General features: G+C 38.1%; 1 protein-coding gene across 3 annotated transcripts in view; it reads right to left on the reverse strand.

The window, feature by feature from the left end:
- The window catches only part of LOC137432560 (CD109 antigen), a 171,720-nt gene that overhangs the window by 88,658 nt on the left and 61,396 nt on the right, over window positions 1–21,666 (reverse strand). For all 3 annotated transcript variants that reach the window (XM_068124597.2, XM_068124598.2, XM_078783358.1), the window contains 7 exons: window positions 14,031–14,156; window positions 13,899–13,938; window positions 13,116–13,203; window positions 9,979–10,060; window positions 8,382–8,532; window positions 5,170–5,279; window positions 4,016–4,246 (listed from right to left, as the gene is read on the reverse strand). In XM_068124597.2, the coding sequence (XP_067980698.2) occupies window positions 4,016–4,246; window positions 5,170–5,279; window positions 8,382–8,532; window positions 9,979–10,060; window positions 13,116–13,203; window positions 13,899–13,938; window positions 14,031–14,156 (828 nt within the window). The remainder of the gene's footprint in view (window positions 1–4,015; window positions 4,247–5,169; window positions 5,280–8,381; window positions 8,533–9,978; window positions 10,061–13,115; window positions 13,204–13,898; window positions 13,939–14,030; window positions 14,157–21,666) is intronic.

Below are 21,666 nucleotides of genomic sequence, written 5' to 3' on the forward strand. Positions count from 1 at the left end.
GAGTTTTTCACAATGACACACATGGCCACACTCTTATTGCCAAGTTCTCCACCAGATTTTGAGCCCTATATTCTCTGCTTTCGAATGTCTTGTTGCTTCCACCCAAAGAAGTGTAGCCTCAACGTGTAGAACTTTTGGAGCAGCTTATCCTTCATATCATGGCAGGCCGGAATAGGAACATCGCGAGTGAGGTCATCAGCTTGCTCAACTAGTTTCGCTAATAAGGTATTTTGGCTAGTATAAAACCTTTAAAGCATAAAATGAATCAAGTATGTAAATAAAATGTATAAAACCCCTAACTTGGTGAGGCAGAAAGGCACAGATCTAGTCCCACAACAGCAAATACATTCGGACTCAACATTTGCGGGCTCCTCTTATTCGTAGTTGATAAATTGTGATCAGTTTCTACAGCTTTGCGGGATGTCCCACCATCTGCACTATAAACATAGCTTTGCAGGATGCCCCTCCATTCACACTGTAAATATAGCTTCACAAGATGTCCCACCATTCGCACTGTAATTATAGCTTCATGGGATGTCCCTTCATGGGATGTCCCACCATTCGCACTGCAAATATAGCTTGTCGGAATGTCCCTCCATTCACACTGTAAAAATAGCTTCATGGGATGTCCCACCATTCACACTGGAAATATAGCTTATCGGAATGTCCCTCCATTCGCACTGTAAATATAGCTTATCGGAATGTCCCTCCATTCGCACTGTAATTATAGCTTCATGGGATGTCCCTTCATGGGATGTCCCTCCATTCGCACTGTAAATATAGCTTATCGGAATGTCCCTCCATTCGCACTGACAGTATAGCTTATCGGAATGTCCCTTCATTCGTACTGTAAATATAGATTATCGGAATGTCTCACCATTCGCACTGTAAATATAGCTTCACGGGATGTCCCACCATTCACACTGTAAATATAGCTTATCGGAATGTCCCTCCATTCGCACTGTAAATATAGCTTATCGGAATTTCCCTCCATTCGCACTGTAAATATAGCTTCACGGGATGTCCCACCATTCACACTGTAAAAAGAGCTTATCGGAATGTCTCAACATTCGCACTGTAAATATAGCTTCACGGGATGTCCCACCATTCACACTGTAAATATAGCTTATCGGAATGTCTCACCATTCACACTGTAAATATAGCTTATCGGAATGTCTCACCATTCACACTGCAAATATAGCTTATCGGAATGTCCCTCCATTCGCACTGTAAATATAGCTTATCGGAATGTCCCTTCATTCGCACTGTAAATATAGCTTATCGGAATGTCCCACCATTCACACTGTAAATATAGCTTATCAGAATTTTCACCATTCACACTGTAAATATAGCTTATCGGAATGTCTCACCATTCGCACTGTAAATATAGCTTCACGGGATGTCCCATGTCCCACCATTCGCACTGTAAATATAGCTTCACGGGATGTCCCACCACTCGCACTGTAAATATAGCTTGTCGGAATGTCCCTCCATTCGCACTGTAAATATAGCTTATCGGAATGTCCCTTCATTCGCACTGTAAATATAGCTTATCGGAATGTCCCACCATTCACACTGTAAATATAGCTTATCAGAATTTTCACCATTCACACTGTAAATATAGCTTATCGGAATGTCCCACCATTCGCACTGTAAATATAGCTTCACGGGATGTCCCACCACTCGCACTGTAAATATCGCTTTTCAGAATGTCTCACCATTCACACTGTAAATATAGCTTATCGGAATGTCCCTCCAATCACACTGTAAATATAGCTTCTCGGAATGTCCCTTCATTTGCACTGTAAATATAGCTTATCGGAATGTCTCACCATTCACACTGTAAATATAGCTTATCGGAATGTCCCTCCAATCACACTGTAAATATAGCTTCTCGGAATGTCCCTTCATTCGCACTGTAAATATAGCTTATCGGAATGTCTCACCATTCACAATGTAAATATAGCTTCATGGGATGTCCCACGAGCTGCGTAACACGCCATCCCCTGTGAGTTAATGCACCGAATGAAAACACTCCAAGACATCTATTAGCGCAATTAGCAGCTGCTCCATACGGCATCATCCGAGCTGTTTTTTCAATGATCACAGGGCATAGTAGGGTATCTACCTTTGCGTGTGTGTGTGTGTGTGTGTGTGTGTGTGTGTGTGTGTGTGTGTGTGTGTGTGTGTGTGTGTGTGTGTGTGTGTGTAAGTTGCTATTGTTAGCTGCTTATTCCAGATGTGGGTGTGTTTCAGAAGATGGAACGGAGACCTACCAGGTCTCAAAGTATCCACGTGTGTGTGTGTGTGTGTGTGTGTGCGTGTGCGTGTGTGTGTGTGTGTGTGTGTGTGTGTGTGAGATGGGGATTTCTTCAGACCCCTCACATAGATAGAGCCAGATTGTGGACAAGACAAAAAAGTTTACATGTCGAACTATGCCCTATAGACGAGTCAGATTTGTGGCTCTGGTTATGTTCTTAAAACAGCATTTCATTTACTTAACCTCGCCTCGTCAATTATGCACTATTTATCTTTGCGAGGCAGCAATCCGTTATTGGTTGAAGGAATGAACACAAAAAGCATGTTGACAGTTATCTTGACCTTGGCCAAAGTATATTAATGCCAGTATGACTTGGTGTGGGTTAGATTTCTGAGTGTGGGACTCAGAATTTCTTCCTTACGTAAGCCTTATCTTCTTCCATATATATAAGAAAGTTTTTGTTTGTTTGTTTGTTTGTTTGTCTGCACGCGCTAATATCCTGAACGGTGAAAGATAGGAGGAAACCTCTAAAACAAAAAATGTCGGGACGGGCCCTGGGAAGGTTATAGGCTAGGGGGCAAGGCCGGTCGAGGCCCACCTCGGCCAGGCTGGGCCCATTTCGCAATTAAAAGCTGAGCTGAATTATAGTAGTCAATCTTCTACGGCCGCGAGTAAAAGCTGAATTATAGTAGTAAATTCATTCAAAAAGAACCAAAAATGTCGGGACGGGCCCAGGTAACGTTATAGGCTAGGTCACGAGGCCGGTCAAGGCCGCTTTGGCTGGGCTGGGCCCATTTCACAATTAAAAGCTGAGCTGAATTATAGTAGTCAATCTTCTACGGCCGCGAGTAAAAGCTGAATTATAGTAGTAAATTCATTCAAAAAGAACCCGGGCAACGCCGGGTGCTTTCGGCTAGTCTTGAATAAATTCTCTTGTGCATTGTCTGGAGTTGTAAAGTGATTTCTTGAGTAATTGGAAACCGGTAAAATCCCTGACGTGTGTGTGTGTGTGTGTGTGTGTGTGTGTGTGTGTGTGTGTGTGTGTGTGTGTGTGTGTGTGTGTGTGTGTGTGTCTGGCCAGGCTGTAACCTTTTTACCATTTGAGCTATTGTCCTCAAAATTTTATTATGAGAAGGTGGAGAAGACTAATTAATAATTGGGTCAAAATACCAAAGGGCAAAGTCACAGTAAGTACAAATAGGCCTTATTAGCCTGTCTGACGCGCAGCGCGAGATGATCGGGTTTTGTAATCACTTCCATGTTTCTTTATTTATTTACCATTTGAGATTTTTTTTCATCAATTTTGAACAAAGTTATTAACAATACCTAAATTTAGCTGTTGGTTTTGTTAAGTTCAGTTTGAGTACAAATCGGACATGGACGGTCTTTTTACTTTGAGTTGCTTTCTCGTTATTATTATTCTACAACATGCTCCATCTGGAAGATATTAATTCAGAAGAGAAAGCCATCTTTCCATTCCCAACCAAAGGAAGGCATGCTCCTAGATGCAACACCTTCTATCTCCACCGCATCAGAGGGCAGTTATGATTCGATTTCAGTCCACAGAGAAACAAATTCATCACTTGAATTTGAAGTCATCACGTAGCAGACAACATATTCAGGAGGTTTCCTGTCCAAGGACCAACTCCACTCTGTTAAGCTTCCAAAATATCATACCTTAAGGAACATTAAAGTCAAAGGATTATCAGTTTTACGTTTTTTAATGGAAACCATATGTTAACATTCTTCACTTACCTCCACGAAAATAACTGAAACATTTCTCAGAGTTGGAAAGTTTATCTTCACCAATCCAGAGGCTGGCAGGTCATACTCAAAATGTGTCTCGTGATGCACTTCATCCAGGAAGTAACAATCAGATTCTCTAAACTCCATTCTTGTGGAATTGTATTGTCGCACCCAAACCCTGAATCGGCCTTCACTGTTTTCCTCTGGCAAAAGACTATCATCCTGAAGAGATACAGAGTACTGGGTAGGAGGAAACAGGATGAGATATGTGAATATATTTGCAACTAGCAAATAAATATAGATTTATGAAAAAAGACAAACACACAATTCATTCATGTTCCAGTTCATCCTTCAAGTAAGCACCTGAAATGATTATCGTATAAAATATTTTGCAATGATATATAAAGTATGGTGAGGGGATAACAAATTAGAAAAACCTGATGTTGTATCTTCTCCTTATATCTCTGTATGTCTACATCTCTACATTTCCACATCTCTACATCCCTACATCTCTACATCTCCACATCTCTACATCCCTACATCTCTACATCTCCACATCTCCACATCTCTACATCTCCACATCTCTACATCCCTACATCTCTACATCTCTACATCCCTACATCTCTACATCTCCACATCTCTACATCTCTACATCTCTACATCTCCACATCTCTACATCCCTACATCTCTACATCTCTACATCCCTACATCTCCACATCTCCACATCTCTACATCTCTACATCTCTACATCTCTACATCTCCACATCTCTACATCTCCACATCTCCACATCTCTACATCTCTACATCTCTATCGCTATCTATATCTCTATATATCTATTTGTCTATATCTCTATCTTTTTGTCCATGTCTATATCTTTTTGTCCATGTCTATATCTCTATCTATTTGTCTATGTCTATGTCTATGTCTCTCTCTGTCTCTCTATCTATCTATATCTCTATCTGTATCTCCATCTGTATCTCTATATCTCTCTATCTCTATATCTCTATATATACCTCTTTCTCTCTCTCTCTCTCCCCCTGTCTCTCTCTCGTGACCTTTAATTGAGATCAAACTTGTGGTCATTTAATTTTGGGTGGAGGAGTATTTATCGACATTCATATGCAATTATATTTTATAGTTTCACAAGTAGTCAGATACTTACAGTTAATGTGCAATTCAGACCAGGTATAAAGTCCAGCTGATCTGCATCAAAGGAAATCTTTACCTTGGACTCGGTTAACAAAACTGTTGTTGAATTTTGTACTGCGATACCTTGAAGAAGAAGAAATGTCATAATTTTTTTGAAATTATTGTGCTTCAAGTGTCAATTTGAAGAATGCAATTAAATGGAAGAAAAATAAAGGAGCATAGATTACTCTTCCCAATATTACCATAGAGCTAGAAATCTTTACATGAACCATAGAGATTTAAGTTATAATTCACTTTCCACAATATTCTTAATATTAAAGGGGGAAATCTCTCAAATGTTCCTAACATAAAAAAACATAACACAAAACGCAACATTTAAAAAAAAAAAAAAAAATCAAAAATGTTTATTAAGTATTAGGCATTTCAATATGAAGAAGTGTTAACATCACCTGTGAGCTTGACATCAACTGGAGAAGTCTCTTTCAGTCAATTACAACCAATCATGTGACTTTAAAAATGAACCAAAAAAGGCGCAACATAAGTAAAGAAAAACTCCAGTAAGATAAAGAGTAAAACTCCAGTAAGCAAAGTACTTTATGTTATGTTAAATGTGGGAATGGAGTCACATAGGAGAACAATTCTATTCTCATTCTTTCAGCTAAATTGGGTCGAAATTCCGTTTTACGACAAGCACAATTCTTGAACAAAATAAACTCTCTGCAGTTATCTGTAGATTCCAAAGAAAAAAATAAGGGAATTTTGACTCCTCTTCTCTTATGTGTGTCACATTTCCCCTTTCCCTCCCCTCCTTATGCACCTATCTCTTTCTAACCTCCACATCATCGACATTCATTTCTCAAAAAGCCCTATGCTCGCTTTTTTATTTTTCCTAGCCTGCTCTCAACTTTATTTTCACCATTTTAACGCCTCCACCCCTCTTTCACCCACCTCCTCTCATTGCATACATAATAGGGAGATGGGCCAGTTGAAATATCCGAGGTAGTTGTATTCTCATTCAGCAGGCAATCCTCATAATTATATCTGCACTTTACTTCAACAGACATAGAGGACAAATGAGATTTTCTTTGCAGTCTTGAGTGTCCCACAGAATAGGAATATCTATCAAGTCGGGAGACATGGGTAATGGGCGTAGAGCAGCAACGAAGGTTGGAAAGGGTGGAAATGCGAATGGTTCGACGGATGTGCAGAGTATCGTTGAGAGAGAGGAAGACAAATGATGAATTGCGAAAGATGATGGGAATAGAGCCTGTGATTGATGCTGTGAAGAGGAACAGGTTGAGATGGTTTGGTCATGTGTTGAGGAAGGATGAAAGTGACTGGTTGAGAAGAGTGATGAAATGAATGTAGAAGGCAGTAGAGGACGGGGAAGACCGAGAAAGACTTGGCTAAAGATGGTGGAAGAAGAAATGCAGGCAAGGGGGTTAACAAGGAGAGATGCAGAAAATAGGGCAAAATGGAGAAGATTGTCATGGGGACCGCAAGGCTAACCCCCGCTTTAGTAGGGAAAATGGCCTTTAAAATGCATGTTGTTGTTGCATATACAATTACATATTATATTAAATAATAATTAATATTATAAACCTAATTTAATATATTAATATATTAATAAATATATGTTAATATAACATATGTAATATATATGTTTAATATATACATGTTTACATATATATGTTTAATATATATTATATTATGTTGTTATTAATATTATATTTAAAGCATATACAATTATACAACGTACACTGAGCACATATATAACTAGACTCGTGAGTTCATAGAACACCTTACAAGGACATTGGTGGAGTCTAAGAGCTGCAAATTCGTTTGATTGCTTGAGATGACATAAAATGCCATAATAGTATGGCCAAGTACTACCAAACGGAAAGGTTTTGAAAGTGCCAAAAAAGGAGATTTGTGTTTTGCATTGTTCAAGTATATAATTTAATTGAAATAAAATTAAGATTTTAAAGGTTGTAGAAAACAAGTTTTTGAAAGTTTAACCGCCATTGATGTAGCGTTTTTCACACTACCCTATTTATTTCTTTATATCATTCTTAAAAACAGTAAGTTTCCTATTTGCAATGATTTTTCAATTTTTGTTTAATTGCCAGACAGGCAGACAAACTAAAAAAAATGATCTCTCCCCTCTGCACATGTGGGGTCAGGATGAATTCAGAGATACAGTACTGCTAAACTGCAGGTTCGTTTTTTGATTTGTGTTCAAAATATAACATTCAATTAAAACGAGGTTGTTTCTCGATCATAAACTGACATTTGTCGACAGAAGGAGAGACAGCAGTGAACCAAATTTCTTAACCCCGCTTTTCGCTTCTTGTGCAGGGTAAAAACACTTCAATGCTACCTAAATGCCAAACACAAAAGCCTCATTACCTCCACCTCAGAAGGGTGGTTATGTTTTCACCCCTGTGTGTCTATTTGTCTGTTTCTGAACATGATATCTCAAAAAGTTGTGGACAGATTCGGATGAAATTTGGTGGAGAGGTTGGGTGTGTGACAAGGAGGAAATGATTAGATTTTGGTGAAGATCCGGATCAGGATCATAATTTTTTTAAGTGATTCTCCACCATTGAGTGATAGGGCTAAAACCGATATATAGCACGATATCTCAAAGTTATGGACAGATTCGGACGAAACTTGGTGGACAGGTTGTGTGTTTGACAAGGACGAATCAATTCTATTTTGGTGAAGATCTGAATACCGAACCAGATACAAGAATGTTTTTTTTTTATTTTTTAAGTGATTCTCCCCCATTGAGTGATAGGGCCAAAACTGATATATAGCAAGATATTTCAAAAAGGCGTGGACGAGGTCTTCCAAAACTTGGTGGATGAGTTAGGTAGGTGACAAGAACAAGCCGATTCGATTTTGGTTCATGTCCAAATCCAGATCTGGTCTTTCAGTGAGATACAAAACGTAAACTGTTCAGTTCAGAGGTATGCTCTCTACCGAGTGTCATTCTTGTTAAAGTTGCTTTTCAAAGGTACATGTGTCACTTGTCACCATGAAAGCAAGTGTTGGTTGCTGAAATTATTGAATCATTTGAAAAAATATAGACTTATTAAATTATTTACCAAGTATTCTTCCAAGTCCAATTTAAAGCAAGTTAACGACACAATAACACACAATTTAGTATTTGATTTCACAGATCTTTACATTGCAATTTTTATAAACTAAAAATGTGCTTACCTGTCTGCTCACTACTAATTTGAACAGCAATATCCAGCGACACAATATTAGTATCAGAGACGAACATTCTTCGGCTAAGCTGGAAGAACTGCCTCAGGGGCAATTTATCCAGCTTTTCTTGGGGAATTGTCACAGTTGCAAGATCAGAAATCTGAAATAAAAATAAAAATAGAAAGAGGTAAAATATAAGCAGCACAGCTGTTCATTCAGATTTATTATTTTGACCAACCCTCCTTATAAAATATTGCCATTGGACCCAAATGCATTTATGATTAACCCAATTTTGGGGTGTGACCTTGAAGTTTTTCCTCCATTTTTTTGGCTTTGTCACATCATCATGTACAAGTACGAATTCATCACAATAATTAGACAAGGAAGGGGGTGTACGTGTATTCAAGAAAATGAAATCATTCCTGGAAGAAGAATATAAATTGGCAATGTATATATAGGTTGTGAGGTTATGCGTTATGTCGGCCTTCAGCTCAGTTGTCTGACAATCCCATCAATAATTTTGGGACATGAGCATTTTAAACTGCAACATTTTAAATTCTTTTTTTATTAGAACCGAAATTCATCGTGCAACAAGGAAGCAAGCATTGCAAAGAAGAATAAAGAGTCAAATACATAAGAGAGAACAAATGAGAGAGGTCATTGACCTTCAAAATAAATAAGGTACAGTATCGAGAAGCAGGTGAAAAGCAAAGTTAGTAATGGGCATCAAATTTGAAAGTTGGTGGTAGAGTGGGTGAGGGAATATTTGTGATATGAAGAGCAATAAGTTCCACAGTGAAGAGATGGAAGTATGAATTCAATATGTTGAGGATAGACATTGCGAGAGGTTGGAAAGGGTGGAAATGCGAATGGTTCGACGGATGTGCGGAGTATCGTTGAGAGAGAGGAAGACAAATGATAAATTGCGAAAGATGATGGGAATAGAGCCTGTGATTGATGCTGTGAAGAGGAACAGGTTGAGATGGTTTGGTCATGTGTTGAGGAAGGATGAAAGTGACTGGTTGAGAAGAGTGATGGAAATGAATGTAGAAGGAAGTAGAAGACGGGGAAGACCGAGAAAGACTTGGCTAAAGATGGTGGAAGAAGAAATGCGGGCAAGGGGGTTAACAAGGAGAGATGCAGAAAATAGGGCAAAATGGAGAAGATTGTCATGGGGACCGCAAGGCTAACCCCCGCTCTAGCAGGGAAAATGGCCTTTAAAATGCATGTTGTTGTTGTTGTTGTTGAGGATAGACAAGGCTAGTACAAAGACAGAACAAGGGAGCAGGGCCAGCAACGAGGTGACAATAAGCAGGAATTTTTCAGGACACATATCAGGAATGGTACAGAGGGGAACCAGGGAACTTCAGCAGCATGTCTCCAGAGGGATTTTCCATGGAAGTCTCAGCATTGACTAAAAAATCTGTGGGGGAAACTATATTATGGTGAGCATCAAAAACAGAGGCATGTGTACATTTGGGTTCTGATCCTCAGAAATATAGTGATGCATATGTCCATTTTGAAAACATCAAACTATATTGGTTTACAACGCCTTGTACTCCTCTATTAAATCCTGCCTTGTACTTGCACATCCATTAAAACTTACTGAAATGTTATCCATGGCAACACGTTTGCCTCGAAAGGATAACGTGACTGTCATCTTTCCTTTCACTGGATGTCCACGGTACCTGGTAAAACAAGTTACGATAAATCAGCAAAAGTTGATCAATAAGTTTGTGCATTAACAAAGAGGTTAAAAAAATCAAACAAAGTCTGTAGTTCATCTGCAATGATCCAGCATTAATTGATGATGATGTTAGTTGAACAAATGAAACAAACATTAGTTGAACAAATGATGCCACCCTCAGCCTTGAGCTGCATACCAAATAAGAATATTCCCAAGGGTAATAATTATTTTGAAAGGATGATGCAAATAATTTCAATCAAAATTACTTTTAAAATACACGAGGCATATCTAAACGTCGCTTCGCTGACGGATTTAATCGAAAGACAGCATCTTGTACTTCACAAACATGCTGCATGTCTATCTGTGGGTTATAATGAGGGTGTAAAATGAAGGGAAATTTGAGAAAAATGGACCTTTTATAACATGTAGTTGTTGTTGCTGCTGTCGTTGTTGTTACCTCCGCTACTAATTGTGGATAGCGGTTATGTTTTCACCGCTATTTGTCTGTTTGTCTGTGAGCAGGATATCGCCAAAAGTTATGGATGGATCAGGACGAAACTTGATGGACAGGTTGGTCTGTGATAAGGACTAATTGATTCGATTTTGGTGAAGATCTGGATCTGGATCAGATCATTTTTAAATGATTCTTCACCATTGAGTGATAGGGCCAAAAACGATATAGAGCACGATACTTCAAAGAGTTGTGGACGACTTAAGACAAAACTTGGTGGATGAGTTGGATAAGTGACAAGAACAAGCCGATTAGATTTTTGTTCAAGTCCGGATCCAGATCCGACCCATCAGTGGGATACAAAATGGTAAACTGGTCAGCCTGGCGTAGGCATGCTCTTAGTTCTCTCTGGATCAATTTCAGTCTGCCTGTAAGTTAGCCAACATCATTGCAAACCACAAACATGGTGCAAAAATGGATCCTCTCATAAAGCAAGGTCAGGGAATCTTATAATAATTGCAGTTGATATCAAATCCTTCTTTTTCTCCAATGGACTGATCTCAGATCTTCATTCGGTTTCAGATCCTGTCATTGTACCTTGAACACACTGCTTCTGCTCTCCCAACAATGGATGGAAGCCCTCAACCTCAGATGTGAGATCAGGGCCATCTCTGTGGACAAACAGTGCCTTCAGAAAGTATTCACACCCCTTGACTTTTTCACATTTTGTTGTGTTAGCGCCTGAATGTAAAACAAATCTAATTTTTGTCACAAATATATACAAATACCCCATAATGACAAAGTGAAAACATGTTTTTCGAAATTATTACAAATTTATTGAAAAATAAAAACAGAAATATCTAATTTACATAAGTATTCAACCCCCTGAGTCAATACTTCATAGAAGTACCTTTGGCAGTGATTACAGCTTTGATTCTTCTTGTGTATGTCTCTATCAGCTTTGCACATCTGGATTTGGGTAGTTCCTCCCAATCTTCCTTGCAGATTTCCTCAAGTTCTGTCAAGTTCGATGGGAAGTGTCAGTGAACAGAAATCTTCAAGTCTTTCCACAGATGCTCAATGGGATTCAAGTCTGGGCTTTAGCTGAGTCACTTGAGGACTTTCACGTTCTTGTTCAGAAGCCATTCCAGTGTTGCTTTGGTTGTATCCTTGGGGTTATTGTCCTGTTGGAATGTAAATCTCAGCCACAGTCTAAGGTCTTTTGCACTCTGAAGCAGGTTCTCCTCAAGGATTTGCCTGTATTTGGCTCCATTCATTGTTCCCTCTATCCTTACAATTCTCCCAGTCCCTGCCGCTGAAAAGCATCCCCTAGCATGTTGCTGCCATCACCATGCTTCATGATAGGGATGGTGTTAGATGGGTGATGAGCTGTGTTTCTGCCAGACATAGCACTTTGCGTTCAGGCCAAAAAGTTCAATTTTCGTCTCATCAGACCACAGAATATTTTGCCTCATCCTCTCAGAGTCTTTCACCTGTCCTTTTGCAAACTCCTGGCATTATGTCATGTGCCTTTTTCTCAGGAGTGGCTTCCGTCTGGCTACTCTCCCATAAAGCCTAGATTTGTGAAGTGCAGCAGAGACTGTTGTACTTCCAGCAGGTTCTCCTATCTCAGCCAAGAAACTCTGTAATTCTATTAGAAGAGAGGTCATTGGTTTGTAGGTTACCTCCCTGAACAAAGTCCTTCTTGCCCAGTTGCTCAGGTGGTCAGACAGCCAGCTCGAGGAAGAGTTTGAATAGTTCCATATTTTTTCAATTTCCTAATGATAGAACTCACTGGACATTTCAGATTTTCATTTATAATTATTTTGTAAAGAATTCTAAAAAAAAAAAATCCGCTTTGACATTGTGGGGTATTGTGTGTCGATCAGTGACAAAAAATCTCAATTTAATCCATTTTAAATTCAAGCTATAACACAACAAAATGTGAAAAAGTGAAGGGATGTGAATACTTTCTGAAGGCACTGTCTCGAGCATTTTATACAGTCTGGTACCCTACCTTAATCTTCAAACTGTTTATGGCATCCAACACCACCTCCTCCTATCATATATCACTGACTTTCTCCACTCCAGTATTCAGCATGTAGCTCTTAACAGGATCCTCTCACCTCCTCTCCCTGTCAAGGTGGAAATGCCCCAAAACAGTCTAGGGCCCAGTCTTGGTACTCATCTTCGTTCAGAATCTTTCCTGTAAATTCCTGCCTATCTCTTTAAGAATGGTTCTACCATCTGCGGTATCATTTCTTATCCTACAATTTTATACTATTCCATGATAACAGAACCCTTTTATACAATGAAGCGTGACACACGGAAGGACGTCTCTTCTTTTAGTAATAAATGTGATCATAGTTTTTGTCGATAATATCAGTAAAAGCCAAATAAGCTAAATAATTACACATACTAATCATAATTTACAAAAGGTGGGTAAATACTGATGTTTTTTTCCCTTGAATTGTGATTATTGTCTTCCTTTCCTTGACGTAAGACTGAAGATATTCAAAGCTTTCCTGCAAAGTGGTCTCTATAAATATTTTGAGCATGATTTTATAATAACCAATGCTTTGATATGGTAATAAAGTTCACTTACCTTACAGAAACAGTGCCAGTCAATTCATCGGTGCTATTGAGAGCAAAATAAGATGGGAAATCAATGTTGACACGAGGATCTACGTCTCCTGCAAGCACGCACAAAGAAGATTATCAACCAGGTCTCGCAAGTCATTGAGTTGGTTTGAATGCAAAGTAATAATACCAGGATGATATCTCAAAAAACTATATATAGCACGATATCACAAAAAGTTATCGGTAGATTTTGCCCAAACTAGGTGGACAGGTTGGGTGTGTGACAAGGACGAATTGATTCGATTTTGGTGAAGAAACAGATTCAGACACAATAAGTTTATAATTTTTTAAAGTGACTCTTCACTATTGAGTGATGGGGCTAAAAACGATATATAGCATGATATTTCAAAAAGTTGTGGATGGATTATGAAAAAAACGTGGTGGATGATTTGGATATATGACAAGAACAAGCTTATTCGAGTTTGGTTCAGGTTCAGATGCAGAGGTAGCCTACCAGTGGATACAAACATAAACTGTTCAGCCTGGCAGAGGTATGCGTTATACCGAGTGCCGTTCTAGTTTCCTTTCTGTTATTCTAGGCCTTTAATAACTTATGTTGAAGACAGTGCTACTCATTCACATCCGTGAACCATTTGGGAGGTTAAGAGATTGTATTTCTCCTCTACCCAACCAGACCAGCAGTTTGAGCTCGCAATTTTAAGGTGTTACACCGTACCGCCCGGTTGTGCATGACAATATACTCGTAATTACGTTTTCTAGTTACATCATCAGGCCATCATGGACTTACCATCACTGGAAACATAAAAGTAGCTCCTCTGTCTTCCTTCCTTTTTCAGAAGACAATGCAAACACATAGTTACACAATTATTAACAGCAAACCAAAGAATTTTATCATTTTATCTTTCAATAGCATTCTTACGTTAGCTGTGGTATCCAAGCTGCATTGTCCTGTTGGAAATCCATCAGAAAGTGGTATATCTAATGAAATCAATCCATACTTCTGTTCTGTAAAGTTCCATTCCTTCAGCTTAAAAGTGTTTGCAACCTGAGAAAAAAAAATTGCAGTTAAATGTGATGCTGTTATTATACAAACAAAAAACATTTTGATTTTAACGTATTGCTTCAGCATATTAACAATTCAGTGTTATTTATATGGTGGAGTTCAAAGTTTCCCCAGTCAAAATATAAAATTGTTTTTATTATTGCACTTCCTTCTTAAGCCAACCATCAAAAATAGAATCACCAGAGTTCAGTGGATGTAACCTGCAGTTTGAACAAATCTAAATTACAATTAAAATTGTAACAATTTTTTTCATGGTTTGGTTGTCTACACTGTGATATATATATATATATATATATATATATATATATATATATATATATATATATATATATATATATATATATATATATATATATATATATATATATATATATATATATATATATATATATATATATATGTATATATATATATATATATATATATATATATATATATACATATATATTTACATATACATATACATATACATAGATATACAGGGTGAGCCAGAAATATGGTCATTTTTGAAATTTGAAATTTGTGTGAAGAAAATAAAAAAATTGTATTTCAAAATAAATTAATTCATGATATTGAAGTACATAACATGCATTTTTATTATTTATATTTTTTACTGATTTAGTTTTATTTTTTTCAGGGCAGAACACTTGAATGACCAAGTGGAACTGGTCGGGTGAAGAATGCGCTTTCGCTATCAAAGCTTTTTACAAGAATAATGATAGTGCAACTGCTGCAGAACGTCAATTCAAACTCCATTTCAATGCATGTTTCACGTCATGGAAATGTGCCGTCTGTTCGTGCTATCAAGTTATGGGTTCAGAAGTTTGAGAGGACCGGTTCAACTTTAAAAGAGAAACCGCCGGGAGCACCCAAATCAGTAAGAATGGCACAAAACATCGAGCGTGTAAGGGAGTCAGTTTTCAAAAGTACGCATCGCTCCAGCCGAAAGCATGCATCAGCCTTAAGAATTTCTCACACGTCACTACGCCGCATATTGCATAAGGATTTAAACTTTTATCCCTATAAAATTCAAACTGTCCAGGAATTAAGCCAAGATGATGAGTTTGCCGACAATAATTTTTGTGAGGGAATGCTTGGCCATGTTGCAGAACGTCATGAATAATTGGCGGCCAAGATTGGAGGAAAGTGTCAAACGAAATGGTGCGCATCACCGAGATGTTCTTTTCCACAAATACATGGCATGTTATGTACTTCACTTTCTTGTAAGAATTTATTTTGAAATACAACTTTTTATTACCTTTATACGAGTGTTAAAAATAACCATATTTCTTTTTTATTCTCCAAAAATAATCGATTCTATTTTCTTTTTTAATAACTATATATATATATATATATGTATATATATATATATATATATATATATATATATATATATATATATATATATATATATATATATGTATATATATATATATAAATATAAATATATATATATATATATATATATATATATATATATATATATATATATATATACATATACATATATATATATATATATATATACATATACATATATATATATATATACATATACATATATATATATATATATATATATATATATATATATATATATATATATATATATATATATATATATATATATATATATATATATATATATATATAGTCGTTACTGGGGAACGGGCTTATTTTAGCTGAGGATAATGACTGTACCTGAGTTGCTGTGTTGTCATGATTTACACCAATCATAATACAAACAATTATTATGTACAAATGTATTTGTTGTGTTTGTGATATATTTTTATAGGCAATTTAGGTTGAAGATTTAGGTTGAATGTTTTTTTTTCAAGAAAGAACCGCTCAGCACATACCTAGGGGAGGGGTAGGTACAGACTGGAAGTTTGGGACGATTACACCTCACCACCACGTAATTCAAAACACGTCACCACCATGAAATTGAAAACACCTCACCACCAAGTAATTCAAAACACCTCACCACCACGAAATTAAAAACACCTCACCACCACGAAATTGAAAACACCTCACCACCACGTAATTCAAAACACCTCACAGAGATAAAACACGTAATAAAAACACCTCACCACAACGAAATGAAAAACACCTCACCACCACGTCATTTAAAAACACCTCACCACCAAGTAATTCAAAACACCTCACCACCACGTAATTCAAAACACCTCATCACCAACTAATTCAAAACACCTCACCACCACATAATTAAAAACACCTCACCACCACGTAATTATAAATACCTCACCACCACGTAATTCAAAACACCTCACCACCACGTAATTCAAAACACCTCACTACCATGTGATTTAAAAACACCTCACCACCACGTCATTTAAAAACACCTCACCACCACGTCATTTAAAAACACCTCACCACCACGTCATTTAAAAACACCTCACCACCACATAATTCAAAATACCTCACCGCCACGTGATTCAAAACCACCACAACGTTATTAAAAACACTTCACAACCACGGAAACAAAAGTTTGAGGGAGTCGTTAAGTGTCAACACAGACACTGCCCAGATGTGTAGATATATAGATAAACTAGCTGAGGTACCCGGCTTCGCCCGGGTTGAATAAGAATAATACAAATATATGATGAAAAGAACATGTATATTTTAGAGCAATATCACAGTACATTTCCTACATGACGTTTTTTCAATTTTCAATTTCTCAAAACCTCTGGGTATACAACATTTCTGGTTTTCTTATGTGGTGCCAAGACATAAAGATTGCTTGGTTTTCCAACCCTCGAGCAGCCCACGTACAGCTGGCCATGGGCAAACACTTGTTCTGTGAAGTTCAGGCCTACAACCTTCATTGATTGCCCCTGCGCCTTGTTGATGGACATAGCAAAACATAGCCTGATGGGGAACTGAATCCTCTTGAAGGAGAATGGAAGGTCAGATGGAATAAGTGGTATCCTTGGAATGAATACTTTCTCTCCTCTGTATTGTCCTGAGAGGATGGTTGCCTCTAGGACATGCGGCATCATTTGCTGGATTGTCAATCGTGTTCCATGACACAGCTTTGGTGGATCAAGATTCCTTAGAAGCATGATTGGTGCTCAAACCTTGAGAATCAACCTGTGTGTTGGGAGTCCTTGAGGCTGAAGACTGTTGAGAAACTCAGTTGGGAAGTTTACTGCCTGATCTTCATCTGTCACTTTGTCAAGAGAATCATAATTTCTTTCATGACCGGGAAGTTGGTGGAGGAGCAAATTGATGATCTCTTGAACAGCATTGTTCTTGGGGGCCAAAATGGCTCTTTCGGCAAGCCATGATGAGTCCTGGAACTGGGTCTCCTTATTGGGAAAGACCTTTTTGATCAAGTCATCTTTTGTTTCAACAAACTGTCCAAATGGTAGAGTTATTTGTTCTGATGCATCTTGAGGGTATAGGCCATTGCCAACTTTCAAAAGCTGGCTTGAGAACGCCCCTGCAGTGTTGTCACCAAGAAGGTGGACTCTCATGTTGGTATTCAGGGTAAGTCTTTGCACATGTGGCCAGAGCAGATAAGAAGACTTGATACAGGCCATGACTTGATCTGCTCTTGTGCCCCGTTGGATGACTGGGAGAGTCTGACGAAAGTCTCCAGCCAGAACAGTTGTCACACCACCCATGATTTTCTTGTTGTTGTGAATATCTTGGAGTGTTCTGTTCACTGCTTCGAATGCCTGCTTGTGGTTCATCGTAGCCTCATCCCAGATGATGATTTTGCACTGTTGAAGGATCTTGGCGTTTGCTGAATTCTTGCTAATGTTGCAGGTTGGGGTGTCTTGCTTGGTCAAATCCAAAGGCAGTTTGAAAGTTGAGTGTGCTGTCCTTCCTCCTGCAAGAAGTGTAGCTGCAATTCCACTTGAGGCCACAGCCAGAGCTGTCCTTCCTCCTTCAAGAAGTGTAGCTGCAATTCCACTTGAGGCCACAGCCCGACTGTTGAGAAACTCAGTTGGGAGGTTTACTGCCTGATCTTCATGTCACTTTGGCAAGAGAATCATAATTTCTTTCATGACCGGGCAGCGAACGTCATTATGTGCGACATTACGTCACTCCTACGGACGTGAAAACATTTGTTTTCCTTAAAAATATATTAAAAATAAATAAAATAGTCCATAAATTAACAATAAAAGAAGCGAAAAAACAATTTAAAATACTATAAAAAGCACATTAAAAATATATAAATATGTACGTACATTATACTGTACATACGTGCAACCGCTGATTCTCATTCAAAACAGAGGCGACGTACAGTATTCCTTTACTGTGTCTGTGTTAGCCATGGGTCCAAAGAAGGATAATGCTAGTGTTTCCAAGCGTAATGTGGTTACGATGGACGATAAGGTAAATCTGATTAAAAGGTATGGAAAAGGTGGAAAAGTGTCGGTGATAGCGCATAGACCTTATCGCGAATCGGAACCGCAATGCGTCATGGGATCGGAAAAGGGCAATAGCGCCGCCACAAACTACACCAGGGAATTGCAGCTGGCGCGGTTTTTTAAACCATTGATATTAAAATAAAAGGTAGCCTATAACCACCGGAATTTTATGCTGATTCCGAATCTGTGTCTGAAACTTTTCTCGGATGTGTAATTCTTGAGTTATAAGCGGACATCCAGACAGACAGACACTCCTCCTTTATATATAGATGACTGTACCCGAGTTGCCGTTTTGTCATGGTTTAAACCAATCGTAATTCAAACAATTATTTCGCACAAATGTATTTGTAATATACGTGATATCACATTTGAAAACAATTGAAGTTGAAACAAAAAATTTTGCTGAAAAAATTCCAAAAATAAAAATATTGGAAATTTTTACAAATAAAAAACCCTTAGGACATACCGACGGGAGAGATATGTGCATACCAGAAGTTTTAGTCAGGTTCACTATGTTTTTTCGTTCAAAATTTTGGTAGATTAGCAAAACTATACATTTCTGGAATACTCAGAGCATGAGGAATCCAAAAATTAATGTTTGCATTTGCATAGACACCTTTGCGAAAATGACCCTCAGGACAGTGATGAAGATCTGTAAAAGCATATTCCTGAACGGTGTAGACCTAGTAGATCCTGTGTATAGGACTTATAGTTCAATCTGATACTAACAAGGCTGCTTTCTTGCTTTATAAACCCATACCTATAACTTCAAAGGACTTGCAATATCATGTATTATGTAATACAGTTATATCACAAATATAAAGACAATGGTTTTCAATTACCTTTGTTTGTTGCTTTTCTATAATCCTGAGCACTATTTTGAGGCCTTTATTGGATTCCTTAACCCAAAAAACATAGGATTCGCATATTTAATTAAGTTTCTAGGTTGACTAGAAGCCGAGATAGCGCAAAATATGTATTTTATGGCGGCCATTTTGAAAATCCAAAATGGCGGCCATGCAGGTGTCTGTGCAAATGCCAACATTGATTTTCGGATTCTCCATGCTCTGATGATTCCAAAAATGTACAGGTTTGCTAATCTCCCAAAATTTTGAACGAAATTATATTTGTTAACATAGTGAACCTGACTCTTCATCACTGTCCTGAGTGTCATTTTCGCAAAGGTGTCTATGCAAATGCAAACATTAATTTTTGGATTCCTCATGCTCTGAGTATTCCAGAAATGTATAGTTTTGCTAATCTACCAAAATTTTGAACGAAATTATATTTGTTAACATAGTGAACCTGACTATTTGGTACGATTTCACAAAAGTTTGAGAAAGTAGTTCAGTGACAAGACAAGATAAGACAAGACAAGACAAGACAACACAAGACAGACACTGCACAGATATATATACTGTATATAGATATACAAGACAGAAGCCAAACGGAAGGCAAGACGGAAGGCGAGACTGAAGCCAAACAGTTCAATCTTGGTTTCATCAGACCACAGAATCTTGTTTCTCACAGTCTGAGAGTCCTTTAGGTGCTTTTTTTGCAAACTCCAAGCGGGCTTTCATGTGTCTTTCACTGGGGGGAGGCTTCCGTCTGGCCACTCTGCCATAAAGCCCAGATCGGTGGAGTGTTGCAGTGATGGTTGTCCTTCTGGAAGTTTCTCCCATCTCCACACAGGATCTCTGGAGCTCAGCCAGAGTGACCATCGGGTTCTTTGTCACCTCTCTTACCAAGGCCCTTCTCCCACGACTGCTCAGTTTGGCCGGGCAGCCAGCTCTAGGAAGAGTCCTGGTTGTTCCAAACTTCTTCCATTTAAGAATAATGGAGGCCACTGTGCTCTTGGGAACCTTCAATGCAGCAGAGATTTTTTTTGTAGGCTTCCCCAGATCTGTGCCTCGACACAATCCTGTCTCTGAGCTCTGCAGGCAGTTCCTTCGACCTCATGGCTTGGTTTTTGCTCTGATATGCATTGTCAGCTGTGAGACGTTATATAGACAGGTGTGTGTCGTTCCAAATCATGTCCAATCAATTGAATTTACCACAGGTGAACTCCAATCAAGGTGTAGAAACATCTCAAAAATGATCAAGAGAAATGGGAGGCACCTGAGCTAAATTTCAAGTGTCATAGCAAAGGGTATGAATACTTATGTCAATGTGATATTTCAGTTTTTTATTTTTAATAAACTTGCAAAACTTTCTAAAATCCTGTTTTCTGTTTGTCATTATGGCATATTGAGTGTAGATTGATGAGGGAAAAAATGAATTTAAACGATTTCAGCATAAGGCTGCAACATAACAAAATGTGAAAAAAGTGAAGGGGTCTGAATACTTTCTGAATGCAGTGTACATACACTACCGGTCAAAAATTTTAGAACACCTCAATTTTTCCAGTTTTTATTGAAATTTAAGCAATTCAAGTCCAGTGAATAACTTGAAATGGTACAAAGGTAAGCAGTAAACTACACGAGGTTAAAAAAAAGTTTAGGTTAGCAAAAACGGGAAAATAATGTAAATTGCACAGGTGTATTGTAAAAAAAAAAAAAAAAAGGCCTTCTTCAGGGAGCAAGTAATGGTTTAACAACTTACAGCTGGTCTGCAGCAATGTCTGTATAAAAGCAGTATTGGAACAGACTGTTATTACACCCTCTGAAGCATTATTTGGACAATATTGCACTGCAGGAAGTCGTATATTGCTATCATAATGGCGAGAAAAAGGCAATTTAAAAAGGTAGATACCAGAGAGGGATCCAGAGTCGGCGACTTGCACAGAGTGACTGGCAACCTGAACCAAAAGGGCAACCACAGCATTTTTCAGCGCCATGCAATACCCTCTGGTATACGCCTAGTTGTTCAGGGGTTCATCCTACAGCAAGATAATGACCCTGAACACACCTCCAGGCTATGTCAAAACTACCTTCGAGGAAAAGAACAAGACGGTAGGCTTCAAATCATTGAATGGCCAGCACAGTCTCCAGACTTAAACCCCATCGAGCTGGTTTGAGATGAACTGGACAGAAGGGTGAAAGCAAAGCAACCTTCAAGTGCAACACATTTGTGGGAACTTCTGCAACAGTGTT

This window comes from Myxine glutinosa, chromosome 8, assembly GCF_964187855.1.
Source record: "Myxine glutinosa chromosome 8, kmMyxGlut1.1, whole genome shotgun sequence".
Taxonomy (NCBI): Eukaryota; Metazoa; Chordata; class Myxini; order Myxiniformes; family Myxinidae; genus Myxine; species Myxine glutinosa.